General features: G+C 34.5%; 1 protein-coding gene across 1 annotated transcript in view; it reads left to right on the top strand.

Moving 5' to 3' along the window:
- The window catches only part of LOC125960552 (splicing factor, proline- and glutamine-rich-like), a 42752-nt gene extending 39192 nt beyond the window's left edge, over window positions 1-3560 (top strand). The window contains exon 3 of the mRNA XM_049694934.1: window positions 2040-3560. Within this exon, the coding sequence (XP_049550891.1) occupies window positions 2040-2253 (214 nt within the window). The 3' untranslated portion in view covers window positions 2254-3560. The remainder of the gene's footprint in view (window positions 1-2039) is intronic.
- Window positions 3561-14710: the final 11150 nt, after the last annotated feature.

Raw genomic sequence — 14710 nt, 5'->3', positions numbered from 1 at the left:
TGAATACCTTAGCATATATATTAAAATAGTGTGTGTATATATGACAAATGTGATATAGTAGTTTCTGGGGTCAGAATCCTAGTTCTAACATTTACAGGTTGTGGAATCTTAGTCACTTCGTGTTGTCTCTGCCTCAGTTTCCTCATCTGTAAAATGTGGGTAGTAACAATGGTGATTAAATCAGTCAATGCATGTCTCACAATAAATGGTCAGTTAGTGTTAGCTGTTATTGTTACTAATATTATTGATTCTATTATTATGATTACATAAGGTATGAAATGGAAAATAATATATTGAAAAGGAATTGGAACAATTCTCCATAAATTTTGCACACCAGGAGTAACTTTTAGAACCACATAGCTCTCACTTTTTAACATTTGTATTCAACAATTTCAAGTTCATTATCATAATAATAGCACAAAAGTAAGTGTGTAATATATTCTTTCAATTGTGAATCTCCTTGTTCCTTGATCATGTAGAATTCTATTTGAATGTTGTGAACTATAAAATATTGTGCAAAGGTTAGTGTTACTATTTTTTTAACATCTTTATTGGAGTATAATTGCTTTACAATGGTGTGTTAGTTTCTGCTTTATAACAAAGTGAATCAGCTATACATATGCATATATCCCCATATCTCCTCCATCTTGCGTCTCCCTCCCACCCTCCCTATCCCACCCTTCTAGTTGGTCACAAAGCACCGAGCCCATCTCCCTGTGCTATGCGGCTGCTTCCCACTAGCTATCTATTTTACATTTGGTAGTATATATAAGTCCATGCCACTCTCTCACTTAGACCCAGCAGTCCCACTACTGGGCATATACCCTGAGAAAACCATAATTCAAAAAGAGCCACGTACCACAATGTTCATTGCAGCTCTATTTACAATAGCCAGGACATGGAAGCAACCTAAGTGTCCATCAACAGATGAATGGATAAAGATGTGGCACATATATACAATGGAATATTACTCAGCCATAAAAAGAAACGAAATTGAGTTATTTGTAGTGAGGTGGATGGACCTAGAGTCTGTCATACAGAGTGAGGTAAGTCAGAAAGAGAAAAACAAATACCATATGCTAACACATATACCTGGAATCTAAAAAAAAAAAAAAAGGTTCTGAAGAACCTAGGGGCAGGACGGGAATAAAGACGCAGACGTAGAGAATGGACTTGAGGACACGGGGAGGGGGAAGGGTAAGCTGGGATGACGGTTAGTGTTACTATTAATTTGAGTCTAGTCATTGGTTTCAGTGTAAAATGATTAAAATCTATTAAGAACTAGTTATCTTCTATAGCACATCATTTGAGTAGAGCAAAGAGGAGTAAATGGTACTGAAACTACTGCAATGTGATAATCACTGAGCCTGGACTGGTTCAACATCTGGATGTTTCGATTTCTTGATAAATCAGTCTCTAAGGTTCAGTTCATTCACACAGTGTGAGGCTACTTACCTGTTCAAAGTACATCACTTTTGTCTCCAGTTTTCATATTGGCTTCCTGTCAGGGTTTGCATTGATTTTAAAGTTTTATTGTTGACATTTAAAGCACTTACTAGCCTGATACCTTCTCATATTAATGATTTGCTTATCCCCATGGGACAAGGAAAAAATTTTGAGATCTTCTGCTAGCTGGATGTCAGTCTTAAATGTCACCTTGAGATTCAGAGTGCAAAGCCTTTTTGTGTTTTACTCATGTTCTTCTCGAGATCAGATAAGATGTTAGAAAGAAAATAACATATCTTTTCTAAAGGTCAGTGGGGCATCATGGAAAAATATATCGAGAACTTGATTTATCAAATTAGTATATATTTTCAGATTTGTGACAGATCAAATTCCCCAGAAATGTTAAAATAAAAAATTATATCTATGAAATGGAAATTATTGAAATATTCTTATTATTTAAACTTGGGAAACAAATGCTGTGTTCCTGAGTGAAAGAGTATTTTACTTGTTCTTATCTATGACAGTAAAAATTGTAATTTTATTTTTAAAGTTAGTCTCTTAAGGTACAATTTTTTTTTTTTTTTTTTTTGCAGTATGCAGGCCTCTCACTGCTGTGGCCTCTCCCATTGCGGAGCACAGGCTCCAGACGCGCAGGCTCAGTGGCCATGGCTCATGGGCCCAGCCGCTCCGCGGCATGTGGGATCCTCCCGGACCCGGGCACAAACCCGCATGCCCTGCATCGGCAGGTGGACTCCCAAGCACTGCGCCACCAGGGAAGCCCTAAGGTACAATTTTTTAATATTCTAAGATATTTGTGATAAATTTTATAAATGGAAAACTTAAATCTTTTATAATCAACTATAAATAGATTTTTTGGATTTAATGTTTAATTATGAAGACTAGGTTATGCTGTGTGTTTGTGTTAGATAGCTTTGGTTAATTATTAATGCCAAGAGTAGTCTAATTTTGGGTGTAGAAAATAACTGTTACATGTGAATGTAAAGTGTTAAAATATAATATAGAAAATTAACTGTGTATGACTGCATATAGTCATATAGTATATAAAAACATATAGCATTAATTCATGTTCTAGGCAAACCAATTTTTATGTCCTAGTATAGGCTCTAGAAGAAATCTCTATCACTTACCTACCTACTTATCTACCTATTAGTTTGTTTTGTATCTCGGTCCAGTGCCTTGTCTGTCGTTTGCCATGTTGACATTTGATACTTGATAACGTACTATACATCTAACCCTCTCTGCACATAAGGTAGAGTACAGAAAGTATTTTGAAAATTGAGTGCTAGATAAATGTGACATATCACCATAATTTCACCATTTTTACTCCTACGAAGGAACATTTTGCCTATGAAAGCAACCTGACTTCAGAAGGTCTCCTTCCTACTTTGCCCTCTCTCTCACATCCTGTCTTTCTTCCTGTAGCTGTGTAATGGGATTCCTTCTGGTAGACATGGCAAAAGAAAAACTTTGAAAAACTTTAATATAGTGAAAATAAAACAGAATATCCCTCCTAGGACATTTTAAGTGAGGTCCTTTGTGGCTAGCTCAAATTAAAACATGTAAGGTGAAAGACAAAGTGTGTATTTATGGTTAAAAGATCTTCTTAAACTGTATGTAACCAAAAGCCCCCAAATATATACTTTTTATTATTTGAAATTCAATTCCTATTTTCTCATAATATGAATGACTTGATTTATAAAACAACTGGTTAGCCAATTTTTAACACAATTCATGGTATAATTTTCTTATGTTTGCAGATAAGTTTTGTAGTATATGAGGAAAATATGTTTAACATATCTGACACTTTGGAATCCATTATCACTGAGAGATTTACTATGAACCACTTCATGACATAATATGTAAAATACAAATGTTTCATGTTGTTGATGCTGATTTAATGATGATATTGACAGTTTTGTGACTAAATCCGTAAGCAGAGGAAATACTGAAAATTTGATTTTTAGCAGGTTCTTTCTTTCTTTAAAATGCAACCCATGGGCTCAGCTATACAATTCAGTTTTAGAATATATTATAAATACTAATGCAATATGCAACATATTTTGTTTAGCTGCCTCAACAGCATATTCAGTTTAGCTGCCTCAACATTCTCATTTTGTCCTCCTTGGAGGACAATTTCTTTTTATATTTTCTAAAATTATTTTTATTGTGTTTGCAGTTATATTCATTAGATTATTATTTGGGGGTTAAACCATGTAAAATTGTAGATATTTGACCTACAGATACATTATCTTGAGATTTAAAAAAAAAGTACCAAAAAGGCAGATTTTTAAAAAGCCTTTAATCCTTGATGGATGACCAAACTTTAAATAAAAAATTATCTTCCTATATTAAAATGTATTATGTAATACATAATAAAGATAAAAGTACTTAAAACATTATCATATGAAATTAATTTATAGTACATTATTTATAATTTACAGTATAAAATTTATTCTCCATAAATATGCAATACTCCTTTTCTAAGATTCACATTTTGACCACTTTTTCCTAGCAGCATATGACTTTGACTGTATTTTTTAGAACACAGATAGAAATTTAAATCTCAGACTTGAGATTTTCTGTACTTTGTAAGATCTGTACTATAAGATTCTCTGAGAAGAAGCAGACTTCCTTGTTTCGCATCTTAATTTCTGACCTACAAATAGAGCTTATGTGTTTTCTGTTAATATAATAAATACCATTAGATCCCAAAACTCTTCAGTAATAATTTCTTATGAAACTCATGTTTCTTGGGAATTATCTAGATATATGGCTTCCCCTGGGAAACTCCTTCAGGCTTCCATAACTGCACCTAATCAATTTTCAGGTCTTCCATAACTATCAACCAAATTAGGGGCAATTGGCTTTTTCTGAGGTATGGTTGCAGTCATCAGATTGGGTCTTATACATTTAGGTGTTAAGAACCTTAAATCTATTTGGTTCTTAAATAGGTACTCTAGACAGAAACAAATAATAAGCTTATTATAAAAATAAATGTAAAACTTGTTTTACTAAAGATTTGGGTTAAACTGCAGACCTATTTATTGCTATTTGTAAAGCAAAGTATACAACTCTGAGGACAGTTTATCAGCTCAGAAACCAGTAAGGTTACACTCTTGACATGTAAGAGTGGGAGGGGCTACTTTTGTTAATTTCATGTTGATTTTGTCTTGTTTTTATTTCCAATTTTGTTTTTATTGGTGCCTGTGCTAATTGAAATGACTGTCATCGCTTGCCCTAATAATCATACCCATTATTCCTCTCTCCATACTCCGAAGTCCAGTTACTAATATTATAGGCTTTGTCCTTGACACTCACATTCTCCTGGAAGATGGGAAAAGGCAAGCTCGTCTGTGGTCTATAATCATGTTTCTGCTCCCCTGCTCTGTCCCCCCACCTTCAGCCTCACTTTCACCCCCAGGTTTCTGCACTGTTGATTTCAATGTTAGAGGATAGTTTTCTGGGGTTTTTTTTTTTTTTGCTCATTTGGTGGACACTGAAGAAAAAGTTCTGACTTTTTTTTTTTAAGACTCTGAAAAAGTAGATTTGTACATTGACAAACAAATTAAAATATTCTAAGAACTAGTGTGGAGGGAATGTGAATTATTCCACCCTGTAGGACAAATCACCCTGTAGGATAATAAACTTTTCTTTGCCTCCTTATCTCATGTCTTCCTCTCCTTTTTTTTTTGTGTCAATCACCAATACGTTCTGTTTGGGCTGCTGTAATAAAATTTCATAGACTGGGTGGCTTAAGCAACAGACATTTATTTTTCATGTTCTGGAGGCTGGGAAGTCCAAGATCAAGGAGGCAGGAGATTTGGTAGATTTGGTGTCTGCTGAGAGTCCACTTCCTGGCTCATAGGTGGCTATCTTCTCACTGTGTTCTCACATGGGAGAAGGGGGGAGAGGGCTCTCTGGGATTCTTTTATAAGAGCACTAATCTCATTCATGAAGGATCCACTTAATCGCCTCCCAAAGGCCCCATCTCATAATACCATCATTTGGTTAGGATTTCAACAGATACATTTTGAGGGAGATATAAGCATTCAGTCCATTACACCAATTAAATTTAAAGTCATTGACTTTTTAAATTTTATTTTATTTATTTATTTATTTTTGGCTGCGTTGTGTCTTTGTTGCTGCACGGGTTTTCTCTAGTTGCAGCAACAGGGGGCTACTCTTCATTGTGGTGCGTGGGTTTCTCATCACGGTGGCTTCTCTTGTTGCGGAGCACTGGCTCTAGGCTCACGGGCTTCAGTAGTTGTGGTGCACAGGCTCAGTAGTTGTGGCTTGCAGGTTCTAGAGCACAGGCTCAGTAGTTGTGGTGCACGGGCTTAGTTGCTCCATGACATGGGGGATCTTCCCAGACCGTGGATCGAATCCATGTCCCCTGCATTGGCAGGCGGATTCTTAACCACTGCACCACCAGGGAAGTCCCAAAATCATTGACTTTTATTCAGCTGCAAGACTAGTAAGTCTTCAGAACTGGACATATGTTGTTTCAAAGAATCTGGTCTAAATCTTACTGAGCATATAGGATTATATGAGAGGTAAAAACTGAGGAAAACAAAGGAAGAAGTAACTAAATCAATTTGGAGAACTGGGGAGTAATCAAAAAGGTACATTTCAGCTGAACTTTGAAAAGTAAGTCATATTTTGCCACGTGGAGTGGAGGAGTAGGGAAGTGGTTTCTAGGAGAGGGGATGCCACATGTGCAAAGGCACAGAAGCACGAAAGATCATGGCCCATTAGGGAACAAAAGGCATGGTGTTGGAGAGGCTGATGATGAAAGAATCGGGAATTAGAGGTGGAACCATTTTGGGTCATATGTGCTTTGTTTAATTTCTATCTTGAGGAGCTTTTGGTTTTCTGACTGACCATGAGTCTCATTTTCACATCAATGGGATTTGTGGCCTATCTTGATATATGAATGTTATGGAAGTGAGAATATTGCTGTGTACAGACCACTATGAAAACTAATTACCATATTACTACTTGTAACTCTATGGGTGGAGGAGGTAATGCTTGGATATCACTTAAATGTCCCAAATTAGGGAAGTTGGGAAGTTAATCATGGTACATTCATGAAACAGAATATTATGAAATAATCTTAAAACAATGATTCTGACATTGAGAAGAATGGCAATAGCATATTGCACTGCTCAGTCACATAACTTACAAAGGGTAAATCATGGTTCAAAATTTAGTTCTTTTAATACCTAGTCCAGTTCTGCCCTACTAAACCATAAATATGAAATTTATACTTTAGTCGAATGTTTTTATTCATTTGTTCCACATTCATTAAATCACTGTTTACTCATGTTTTTCTATTGAATTATGGCATCTTTACATATAGGATACAGATATTAAAATATAGTAGCAAAAGATATTTTGAATATTGGTAGAATGGCATTATTAAACCTGTTTGAAATCTTATTGGTGCCACCAGGATTTTTTTTTCCTTCTAATTATCTTTCTGTTAGAGAATTCAGCATTTGGCACATGAGAGCTAAACAAGGAAAAGTCACCAAGCTTATTAAAATGAAAGATCCAAAGGACATTAGTAATCTAAGAAAAGACAACCTATGTTTAATTACTTATAAGAAATGCAAAATTTATATCCAACTCCCAAACAAAAGTAATTTGATGCAGGAATTCGCAAAAAAAAAAAAATAAGCACTGTTAATCTATGTGTAATTCATGTAAATCTGGAACTACATTAGACTAATATGCCTTTGTAATTTTGTGAGGGTTAATGAAAATTAAAAAGGAAAAGCTTTTTTTTGTCAGTTTCCTTCTTCTGGCATAAGACTTGGTTAGAAACCTTGACAGGTGTGTTCATTCTTTTAGGTCACTGAGGAACCATTAAATGAATTACTTCTGCTGTGCACTTAACGTCACTAGAGGTTTAAATCATGAAAGCATGTTCCTGTAAGCCTGAATTATTCCCAGGGAATATTTCATAAGTATCATGATAAAATCCTTCCATTATTTTTGTTTCTTCTGGATAAGTTAATGAAGGGGCAACTTTAGAAAATAAGTGATCCTGTATTTTGTTGGTCATTTCTTTTGACCATGGTATTCTTTAGATTTTTGTGTATAAATTTCAAATACCTCAATGATGTTTTTCAGGAGGTCATATAGATGGCTATTTTATTAGAACAGCTCTATTGAAGTTATAACTGACGTGCAATAAACTACACATATTTAGAGTGTATAGTTTGACATTTTGATGTATATGTACAACCATAAAACTAACTCCACAATCAAGAAAATGAAATATTAATCACACCCAAAAGTCTTCTCAGGCCTTGTTGCAATTTATTCCTCCTGCCCTTATTTCTTTTCCCTAAGCAACCACTGATCTGTTTTCTGTTACTATTAGTTAGTTTGTATTTTCTAGAATTTTATATAATAGGAATCACACAATATGTACTCTCTTTGGTTTCTTTCCCTCAGCATAATTATTCTGAGATTTATCTATGTTTTTGTGTGTGTCAAGAATTCATTGCTTTTTATTGCTGAAAAGTATTATAGATATAGTGCAATTTATTTATCTATTTACATGTTGTTGACATTTAGGATGCTTCCAGTTTGGGCTATTAACAACTGAATAGCTATGGGCATTTGTGTACAATTCTTTGTACAGAAATACATTTCCATTTCTCTTCAGTAAATACTTGAGTGTAATAGCTGTGTCATACGGTAGATATACGTTTGAGCTTTTCATGAAGGCCTTTATATTTACTTAGTCTTTTTATGGCACAGAAGACGATCTTACTTGGTGCACTTCTTTTTTTTAACATCTTTATTGGAGTATAATTGCTTTACAATGGTGCGTTAGTTTCTGCTGTATAACAAAGTGAATCAGCTATACATATATATATATCCCCATATCTCCTCCCTCTTGCATCTCCCTCCCACCCTCCCTATCCCACCTCTCTAAGTGGACACGAAGCACTGAGCTGATCTCCCTGTGCTTTGCGGCTGCTTCCCACTAGCTGTCTATTTTACATTTGGTAGTGTGTATATGTCCATGCCACTCTCTCACTTCGTCCCAGCTTACCCTTCCCCCTCCCCGTGTCCTCAAGTCCATTCTCTATGTCTGCGTCTTTACTCCTGTCCTGCCCTTAGGTTCTTCAGAACCAGTTTTTTTTTTAGATTCCATATATATGTGTTAGCTTACGGTACGTGGTACACTTCTAACAGATGTTTATTCTACTTTTTCCTGGGTGGAGCATTCAGTAAATATGAAGTGGGTTAAAATGGTTGAAACGTTGTTCAAATATCCTATAACTTTACCAATTTCTGTGACTACTTTTTCTATCAATTATTGTGAAAGGAGTATGAAATTTTATACTAAAATTATAGATATGTCTATTTCTCTTTATAGTTTTATAAGTTTTTGTTTCATGTGTTTTATTCATAATTATTTAGAAGTTGTATTCTCTGTATGAACTGACTCACATATCATTTTCAAATACATTTTGTCTAATATTAATATATACACTCCAGATTTCTTTTGATTACTGTTAACATGTTTTCCCATTCTTTTACTTTCAAGCTAGTTGTGTCTTTATATTTAAAGCAAGATCTCTTGTAGGCAGTATGAAGTGGGGTCTTCATTTTTTTTATCCATTCTGAAAAGCTCTATGCAGTGGTGTGTTTAGACCATTTACATTTAATGTGATTATTAATAAGACTAAGTTTAATTATAATACTTTCCTATTTGTTTTCTATTTATTTTTAATTTTCTTAATTCTCATTTTCTTTTTTTTCCTTGCCTTATTTTGGATTGAGTATTGTTTATAAGTTAATTTAATCTCCTTGGTTGGATTATTAACTCTCTCAGTGGTTGCTTCAGTGTTACTGTTCACATCTTTACCTTATCACAGCCTACACTCAAGTTATATTCTTCCCCTTTAGTATGACAACCTTCAAAATTATACTTCCATTTATCGCATTCTAGATTTTGTGTTATACGTGTCATACATTTCACTTCTACATGTTATATTTCTTTTGTTCTACATTAAATTTTTTAAATTGATGTAAATCATAATTTAAAAATCTTTTATATTACCCATGTAGTTACCATTTCTGATGCTTATCATTTGTGTAGATAGAGATATTCAACTGTTGTCATTTTCCTTCTGCCTGAGGGAATTTCTACTACATATTTTTTGTACGACAGATCTGCTGGAGATGAAGTTTGATTTTCATCTCTCTACATAAACTGTTCATTTATGTATTCCAGGTATAATAGCTGATTTATTGTTCTTTTCCATTAATTCTATTATCTGCAACATTTCTGGGTTGATTTTGATTGATTGATTTTTCTCCTCATATGGGCCACATTTTCTTGCCTCTTTGCATGCCTGGTAATTTTTTACTGGAGACAAGACATTGTGAATTTTACCTTATTGCGTAAAGGTATTTTTTATAAATAACTCTTAAGCATTTTTTCTGGGATTCACCTAGCAGGAAGAGTTTAATTATTAATTTCAGATGTTGATTTTAAACTTTGTTAAGCAGGGCCAGAATAACATTTCATACAAGCCTAATTTTTCCCACTATTGAAACAAAACCCTTCTGGGTATTCTCCCCAGTACCCCCAAATCATGAGATTTTCCACTATGGCTAATGGGAGCAGGAACTCTTCTCAGCCCTGTGAGATATCCAGAGATTGGTCTCTCAAATCTTTTCTAGTCATTCTTTTACCAGCTTCAGTAGTTCCTTCACACATATGCAGTGATGAATATTCAGCTAAAGCCTCAAAAGGCCCTTTGAAGATATTTGGAGCTCTCTCTGTCTCTGTCTCTCTTTCTCAAGAATCATTCTTGAGTACTTAAGAAATTTTAAGAGAATGGATTTTAAGGCACAGAAGTATCATAAAATAGAAATATTCTAATATAATAGTAATTTATTTCTGTACAAAAGGCCCAGAAGAAAATCATTTATTAATTTCTTTCGGTCAATATATACTACTAAATACAAACTATTACTTGATACTGTTCTAAGTATTGTGTAGATATATGAGGTGATATTTTAGCTCAAATAGCTACAATATGATATAGATGCACAAAAGCAGTGGAAATGTTTCACTCTAGCAAATTACGGGAAACTGTATTACCGCAGAACACACACAGATACATGCTTTTCAATCAAGCTTATATTTACATCCTGGCTTTTCCATTTACTAGTGACAATACATACAAATCAATTAGCAAATACTTTGCCTTGGCATCTTATATTCCAGTGGTAAACAGTGAATTAATGAACTAGAAATATATAATATACCATATATTTTAAAGCTCTATGAAAAAATAAAACTGGGTAAGAATGATAGGGAGTAAGGAAGATTAAAGTATGTGGTAGGTGCTTTTTTACAGTTTCCAGAGAAGACCTTGTGATAATTATGTCATTTGAGCAGTGTCTAACGGAAGTAAGGAAGTGAGTCAGTTAGATATTTGGGTGAAGGGAGTTTAGGAGAAGGAAACAGCAAATAAAATACTCTGAGGTAGTGGCAAGTTTGATGTATTTGAGATAAAGGAAGAGTCCCATATGGTAAAGGAGGAAGAGAATAGGCGATAAAGTGAGAAAGTCATCTAAGACGTTATAGGCCATTTTAAGGACTCTGTAACTGTGCTGAACGTTGGGCAGGTGTTTTTGGTAGATATTGAAACTATAGGGATGAATAAGACTTACATATTTCCTAATGTCAGAGGATTTAAAACCAATCAAAGAACTCAGTAAATCCTCCGTCTCCAGATGTTACTTAAAAGATTCAGAGATGATAAGTAAATTTAAAGTAAATTATTTAAGTAAATTTAGTAATGCCATATACCTACTAAGAACAAAACTTATATTTGAATTCATCATTTTAATCAAGAAACCCTATTATGTTGAGTTATTTCACTCCAAACACAGGTCACATTCATGGATAATTACCTATTTTCTATCATTCCTCAATTCTTGTCAGCCATAGTTGTCTTCCTTTATTATCCAAAATAAGATTGCATCCCCCAAAACCTGCCTAATCCAAATTGATGCACCTATTTGCAGATCTTGGACTATATATTAAGTCCTAATAATTGTAGAATATGGAACAGAATCTAGAGATAATCTGAAAAAGATTCAGGTATATTGAGTTTAGTGTGTGAGGTAGCACACAAACCACTGGATCATGTATCTTTCAGAATCTTTTCTGTTGTAAACCTAAATCTGGGCTTTTGAACATAAAGCCAAGCATTTTTTTCATTATTTCTCAAACTCATTAAAAGAATGAAAGATACTGAGAAGATATATTTTAATCTTCAAGTTCCTTACAACTGATAGCAGATAATATTGGGTCCATGGTGGGAAATATTTCTTCCAGAAATATTTCTTCAAGTACATCAATTATAGTCACATTTTGTGGGATGAATTGGGAGATTGGGATTGACATATATACACTAATATGTATAAAATAGATAACTAATAAAGAAAAATTATAGTCACGTTTCTTTTCTACCGGAGGTGCCTCTTACCTATAGGAGCTTTGGCATATGGTAGGATAGAAACAATACTTGTGCAACAAAAGCACATTCTATTGGACAACTTGATTGGGAGTGTTACATTTGTAAGCACTCTTCACACAAAATTTTCCAGGGAATAATGAATAATCTGTCTTACAGTCTTACAGTGACATACAGTACTACTGGGTCACACAGTTTCTTGAAGTCCCAGAATGCGTTTCACCTCAGAGTTACCAGGGAGAGACAATGAATCTTCCAATCTTTGAGTCCTTTGTTCCTGGCCATGCACTGTGCTCTTACACCTCTTCTGGATTTGGCCACTTCAAAGCTATCTCAGCTATTCCACAAATTACTTCTGTCATATCTTCTTCTAGTTGTATTTTTCTTGGATAATCAGTAAAGTGAATGTTCTCCTTTCCCATTTCTTTTCAGGGTCATAAATATTCACAGACTCATTTTCTTTAGGGATCCAAACACTTCCAGCTTCACTTTACAATTTCTTTGTCCCCCACCCCGGGTCATCACTGTTCCTACCTACAGCCCAGGTGGAAGGAAACATGCCTCTCAGAACACAAAATGTGTGTGCCTGGTGCCCATTTCCATGCACATGGCATGGGGTAGGGTTAGAGATAGACCAAGGGAACAACACCCTTTTCTTCATTTTTAGTTAATTTCTTACAAAGCTTGTAACTAGAGCTTCCATAATGGCCAAATTGTTTCTTGGTCTTAAAATTTGGGCATTTATTTGTAGACATTATTTTTCCTCAAGAATTAACAGAAAACTATCATTTTTTCTTCTAGAATAAGCAACTCTTTTTACATGTAAATTATTAATATGCAAAATGAACATCCTACAGTAAAGTTTATGCTTCTAAACTATTTTCATTTCAAGTATAGTTTTATCAAAAAGAGGAATATGTATTTTCTGGAATACTACCAGTTATGTTTTATATGAAAAATTATAAAATTTTCTGGACAAGTCCCACTACTGAGCTGTATTAAATTGTAATAAAATGACATTTGTGGCAGTTACAGTGTATTATTAGTTCTTTCTCCATGCTCCAATTCTATGATATTAGAAAGAATATCATGGTAAAAATTGAAGTCTAATTTATGTGGAAACTTGGTAGATCAAATTCAATTCTATTTGCAGATATTTACCCTCAACCAGCATGAAACAGAGGAACTTCTTTCCTTTGTTTTAATGTGTCATAGTAAAAAAACGACAAAAGTCCCCAAGGAAAATGAAAATGAAGAGCAAGTCATGATTCTTGATCTTTTCTGTAGAACCAAGGATGTTAAATGTTTGTTGAGAGGAGCAATAATTTCATTGAGTTTGTTGCATCTTGAAGCATTCCTAAAAACTGATAAAATGTCCAACTGCCACTGATTTAGTGTAGTTACTACTACACTAAATTAGCAAAATAATTATCAAGTGCCCGGCAATGTGCTAAATCTGTCTATTTAATCCTCATCAAATCTTCATCTATTTTGTAGATGATGACACTCAGGCTTTCAGAGGTTATATAATTTTCTGAGGGTCACATAGCTTGCAAGCAGTGGAGCCAGGAGTTGAATCATACCTCTCCAACTCCAAGTTAAACACTCTTTCCCCCAAGCACAGACTCTCATTCACTGTAGGCACTTAATATCATTGCACTGAATAACTAACTGACTCCTGTCTACATATGTCTTTCTGCAGTGTGATATTGATGAAGAGTATAAATTATAAATATTCGTTGATTTCTCCCTTTTCCTCACTGACAACTCCCTATGTTTCTTACAATCTATTCTCCACACAGAATTTAAGTGATTTTAAAAATCTATGTTAGATAACATCACTTTCCTGTTTTAAACCCTCCAACTCCTTCTTGTTTTTTTTACAGAATAGTAAAATAAAATAATGATCTCCAAAACTATATATCTTCAAATCTCAGATATTATTTCAGCCCCTTTCCCTCCTCTTCTCATTTCATGCTCACTCTACTTCAGCCTTACTAGCCTCCTTTTTGTAATAACTCTGAAGATACTAAGTTCATTTTTTAAGATTCTTTGTTCCTGCTATCCGTTATGCTGGAATATTCTTTTGAAATATTCGTTGGAACTTCCCAAGGGTGTTGCAGGATAGACGATAAATAAAATAAATACTGTCATTTGAGGGAGAGAAAATGTAATATGCAAAGTCATTCATAAAAAAGCAAAAATAAACAGAATACCTTGGGTGGGTATCCTGGGAGGCAAGGAGCTTTGTGAGATGAGAAAGTAGATTGGTGTATGTGAGCACATGAGAAGATGGATGCAGCATGGGCTGGACCATGAAGACTAGATGTTGTGTCCATTTTTATATTTTAGTATAGTTTAAGATGACTGCAGTGTTAAGACAGAATACACAGCACGAGAGACCAAAAGCCTAGGGGTGTGTAAGAGATGGGTGCGTTATTTCAGGTGGTCAATAAGAGAGTGTTGGCGCAAAGGTCACACCAGTGAGAATGGCAAGTGGAGAATAGATAGATGAGATCTTTTTGAGATTTGGGGTTTGGTGACCAATTTGATATGGTCTGTGATAGAGCAAGGGTGATTTAGAATATTTAGGGCAATGCATTGGCATTTGTGTTAAAAAAAATTTGTTAAAGGTGTTCAGAAATACTTTTGACTGGGTTGATTTCATAGGAGGAATCCTTTCTATTGGATCCTAAAGGACAGGTAGACTTCTAAAGTCAGACATG

This window comes from Orcinus orca, chromosome 11 (genome assembly GCF_937001465.1).
Source record: "Orcinus orca chromosome 11, mOrcOrc1.1, whole genome shotgun sequence".
NCBI classification, from domain to species: domain Eukaryota; kingdom Metazoa; phylum Chordata; class Mammalia; order Artiodactyla; family Delphinidae; genus Orcinus; species Orcinus orca.
Note: the sequence above shows the minus strand (reverse complement) of the source record. Positions and strands in the feature narration are given on the sequence as shown.